We start from the raw sequence: 3,528 nt of genomic DNA, 5'->3' as shown, positions 1-3,528 counted from the left end.
ATTAATTGATCAACTGTTAGCCTTAATTCTTAACAAGCGCAACCATGTCCACAAATAATTATCTTCATTCATTATATCAACAAATGTCATGACGTGGCATATACTAACTAATAGCATGAATAATCTAGTAGTGGTATCTCATTTTCAAAACTCACCAAAAGAAGAAGACTCCAATAATATACTATACCCCATTCCAACAATATCAAGGTAACCGAACACACAATTTACCAATGTATATCAATCAAAACATAAAACAAGCAAAATAATAAAGTTAGTTACTCAAGCTCCTTAGTAATTAAGGTCAAGCCCAAACCAAATTGAGTAATTGACCTCCTATTAAAAGTAAAAAAAGAAACCAAAAAATTACATCACGTAATTATACCATCCTAACTTGTTTTCCACACTTTGAATTCAGTTTCCAATATTCTTTGCTCTTTCCCTACGTTAAAAGTTAAAACTCCCAAAAAAAAAGGTAAAAGAGGAATTCCTTATTCCTTCAGGGATTTCAAGGAAGATGAAAGAGATTTGGACTGTTATCTTGATCAGACCAGTGAGTGTGGGTCCAGTAACTTTGATCAACGGCGCTAGTAAGATCAAACAAATCATGATCATGATCAGAACCATCACCACCAGCTGCATGCCAATCCAACGGTCCACATCCTCCGTTGCCAACTTTCCCATTCTGCAGCGACGACAACTCAACAGGACCCGTCTGATCCAGCATCAACGGCTCCGTTGCAAACTCCTGATTATTATTATTATTATTATTACGCCGATCGTCGCTTCCATTTCCGATAACTTTCTGCTGCAGCCACCCGCCATCATCGTTACCGAAACGAAACGACGTCGCATCGAGAACGTTAACATTGTTTTCAAAACCAAACGACATCGTTTCGTTTGCTGAACTCATAAGGCTCGTGAATGTTCCTATGTCAGAGAAGCCACCGTAATAACCACCGCCATCAGTGAAGTTAGAGTTATTCACGTTCTCGTCGGGGACCGGATTCTTGCTCAACGCAGCGTTTGACGTCGCCGCAGACGCCGCCTCCGTGGTGGCGGAGCTAGTGGCGATGGCGGTGAGGCTGGAGCTTTCGCTGCCAGAGTTCGAGTTCGAGTTCGAATTTCCCTCCGGCAATTGCGGTTGCGGTGTTGTTGTTTCCGGAGCGGCTTCCAAAGAGGAGGAGCAGTTGTTGTTGTTGCTTTTCTTGGACTTCGCGTTGGAGCGCTTGGATTTGGATTTCCGACAACCTCCGCCGACGGGGACGTTACGGAGGACGCCGCCGTTGGTCCAGTAGCGGCGACAGTTCTTGCAGAAGTGGCGCGGCTGAGAGAGGTTGTAGTTGTTGTAATAGCAGAACTTAGTGTTGAGCGAATCACAGCGAGGGCACTTCAACGGTTCCTGGTGCTGGTTGTGAGGCCTGAGCCTCCTGTCTCCGACTCCTCCGCCGAAAAACCTGCCACCAGCGGGGGCGGTGGAAGGTGAGTCTTGCATTTTGAAAAAGAGAAGGTTATATTTGGTGAGTGTGGTGATGAATTTGTATTGTATTTTATTGTATTGTGGAATGTGAAGGAAGAAGTAAAAGTCTAGAAGAGAAGGAATTGTGTCTCACTGACAAATATCCCTGCGCTCCACCTAAGATGTCTCAATCAATCTATCTTCATTTCTTTAATTTTTTTTTATGGTGATCATATATTATATTTTCAACCTGGAATGACAGTAATAACCCTACCGGCACCGCCATACTAACGACAATGTATATGAGGAGATGTATAGCCAAGTAAGTAGCAACAACAACGGGCACGTTTGGATATTAGCTCAAAAGAATGTGATAAAAGATGTTTGGTTGATAGGATAATTATTCTGTAGTAGTTCAACGTCGGTGAAGAGTTCCATGTGTGCATCAGTGCGTGGCTACGGCATTTGTCGGACTTGTGGTACTTGTAGAGTTGGAAATGACAAAACTAGTTATTGAGTTCATACTCAAAATAGTTTTTAAAATTCGATTTTTAATTTAAATTTTTTTTCACTTTTAAATCAATTTAATTTATATTTTAAATTTTTAAGGTATTAATTAAGTTAATTCTTTCATTTATTTTTATCATTGAAAAAATAATATGTTACGTTTTATTGATATTTAGTTCAATTTTTTATTAATTTTAAAGCATTTTTACTACACTTCAATTTCTTTTACTCTCAGTCTCTCACAGACAATTAGAAATTTACTACTCATTTTCAGATACCATTACACCATCAGAACTCACTTCAGCAGTTCGGTCCACCTCCATTCACCGTCAATACACATCGCCGCCTTTGCCAAGCCTCATGCCAAATCCTCCGCGTCGTTGTGTGCTTGCATGTCGCTGCTCTCTTTCGTCTGTGCTTAACTGCTTCTGTCTCGCCGTGCCTCTGCCGGTGCGTGCTCGAGGTCTCGAGTTGTGTGTTTCAAGTTCCTGTAACGTGTCATGGTTATCCACTATCACTGCATCTAACGCCTTGTTTGCTCGCGAAAATCGTCTTTGTCCTCCATTTCTGCTCGCCTTAGTTGCTTGTGTTGCCGTATCCCCTTCCATTACTGAGTGTTCGAGTTGCGCATAGTTGTTATTGCTCGTCGTTTATGGGTGTTGCTGTTTGTACTATACAACTTATCTGTCTGTACTGTTTGATTTTATCGCTGTAACAACAATTAATAAATAAACTTTCTTTTAATTATTCTGATATTCTATATTATTTTTAATAGTTGATTCATTGATGTTATTTCTGTTAATTTTATTATTGATTGATTTATGAATTTGACTAAAATATAACAAAAGAAAAGAATATTAAAATGAAAATGTTTAGAGGTTCATATTAAAGATTAACAAAGAGCAATGAAATTTCATTGTTGAAACTTGATTTAACATATTTAACAAATTTAAGTAGATGAATCAAGTAAATCATGTCTTGTATAACCATTACCCTAATATGCTAAAAAATTTGGGATTTTTGTGAATGAGTTGAAAAAGGTGAGAGATATATTGCTGAAGTTGAGGCATAATTTTATCATAGTCCATCATTACTACCGGTTTCAATTTTGTGAAAAGTGCCATTATATCCGCATATAATTGAATTCACAAATTGAAAGAATAATGAATTAATAGAAGGAGACGATAAGAGAGTAACCTAATTGAAGATGACACTTTAAAAAAGGTTTGAAGCGTGTCATGTCATTTTTCTGGTGACGAAAATAGATGAAAAGGGTCAGTTTAAGTCATGCTTTAAAGTTTTAAGGTATAAATTAGGTCATTAAAAATTAGAGCGCCAAATTGAGTCGGATCAAATTTCAAAAGTCATTTTGAATATTAACTTGTTAGTTATTAGTATAAAAAATTATGAGATTAATTTTGACACTAAAAAATATTATACTGTTTTCTAATCATATTTATTTTTCTGTCTTTAATGCGATAAATATAAAACATAATTATTTTTTGACGTAAAGCATAATTAAATATACATATAAAATTTTTTATATTAATAATATACTAAAATTA

At 37.0% G+C, this 3,528-nt stretch overlaps 1 protein-coding gene across 1 annotated transcript; it reads right to left on the bottom strand.

Moving 5' to 3' along the window:
• Positions 1-208: 208 nt before the first annotated feature.
• On the bottom strand, positions 209-1,898 carry LOC112716248 (dof zinc finger protein DOF5.4). The gene has a single exon (XM_025768116.3). It carries the CDS (start codon positions 1,490-1,492, stop codon positions 506-508), a length of 987 nt encoding a protein of 328 aa, XP_025623901.1. The 5' UTR covers positions 1,493-1,898; the 3' UTR covers positions 209-505.
• Positions 1,899-3,528: the final 1,630 nt, after the last annotated feature.

This window comes from Arachis hypogaea, chromosome 10, assembly GCF_003086295.3.
Source record: "Arachis hypogaea cultivar Tifrunner chromosome 10, arahy.Tifrunner.gnm2.J5K5, whole genome shotgun sequence".
NCBI lineage: Eukaryota > Viridiplantae > Streptophyta > Magnoliopsida > Fabales > Fabaceae > Arachis > Arachis hypogaea.
This window is presented reverse-complemented; position numbering and strand designations above follow the sequence as displayed.

Bases quoted from the DNA above. Each gene is read 5' to 3' on its own strand.
- LOC112716248 (XM_025768116.3), bottom strand. From the start codon at position 1,492: ATGCAAGACTCACCTTCCACCGCCCCCGCTGGTGGCAGGTTTTTCGGC.